At 49.3% G+C, this 830-nt stretch overlaps 1 protein-coding gene across 1 annotated transcript in view; it reads left to right on the top strand.

The window, feature by feature from the left end:
* AGMO (alkylglycerol monooxygenase) overlaps positions 1-830 on the top strand; it is a 193,513-nt gene that overhangs the window by 428 nt on the left and 192,255 nt on the right. The window contains exon 2 of the mRNA XM_009994982.1: positions 2-62. Within this exon, the coding sequence (XP_009993284.1) occupies positions 2-62 (61 nt within the window). The remainder of the gene's footprint in view (position 1; positions 63-830) is intronic.

The raw sequence follows: 830 nt of genomic DNA, 5'->3' as shown, positions 1-830 counted from the left end.
CGCTGCCGCCCGGAGAGAGCTCCTTCTGCACGGTGGAGGAGGGGCCCGACTACGTGGAGAAGGTGAGAGCCCCCTCCCCGTCCCTCGCCCTCCCTCCCCCGGCCGCGTCCTGCGCCCTCCGCGCCTCCCCTCTGCGCGCAGCTGTCGCCTGCCTTTTCTCCTTCTTTCTTTATTATTTCCCCCCCCCCAAACCCCGCAGGCGGCCCAGGAAACGCGTCTGCGAAAGGGCACCTGAATGATGATTAAATACTTTGTCCTTTCTCTGTCTGCTTTCAGTCCCGGGCTCTCTGCAAGCTGCCTGTGTGAGCTGTCTATATAACCTCTATTGTAATGTTCTTTTAAATAAGGGCTCAGATGATTTCTCCTGATAGCAGAAGCGAAAGTTTTCAGAGGAAGACCTCAAATATATGAGGGTTGATGCTAACCTTGTCAGTGCTGCTGGATATGGTGACAGAAGACAGAACTGAGCAAACCAGAAATCATGACACTGTGTTTTGCTATTACAGTTCTTAAAGCAAGCAAAAAGTCAAGTCTCTTTGTGCCCTTAAAGCAAGTGCTACAAGCTCAGTCAAAGAAAGAAAAATAAAAAGACTCTATTTAAAAGAAAAAATAAAAATTGTTTAAGAGAATGAGGACAAATATTTGTGTTGGGATGGTGCAGTCTCCTAAAGCTCCAAGGCAAGAGTACAGAGGTCAGGGGTGAGCACTCCCTTGTCAGCAGCATATCCCTCCCTTCTCTCCTGCCTTGCTAGCTTATCTGCTTCCATCAAGGTAACTTTGCTCCTTTCTATTCTACCTATTGCACGTATCTTGGTGCCCAGCTCCTGCTG

Source organism: Chaetura pelagica, unplaced genomic scaffold (assembly GCF_000747805.2).
Source record: "Chaetura pelagica isolate M959 unplaced genomic scaffold, ChaPel_1.0 scaffold12, whole genome shotgun sequence".
NCBI lineage: Eukaryota > Metazoa > Chordata > Aves > Apodiformes > Apodidae > Chaetura > Chaetura pelagica.
The sequence above is the reverse complement of the archived record's forward strand: the minus strand, read 5'-3'. Positions and strand labels throughout refer to the sequence as shown.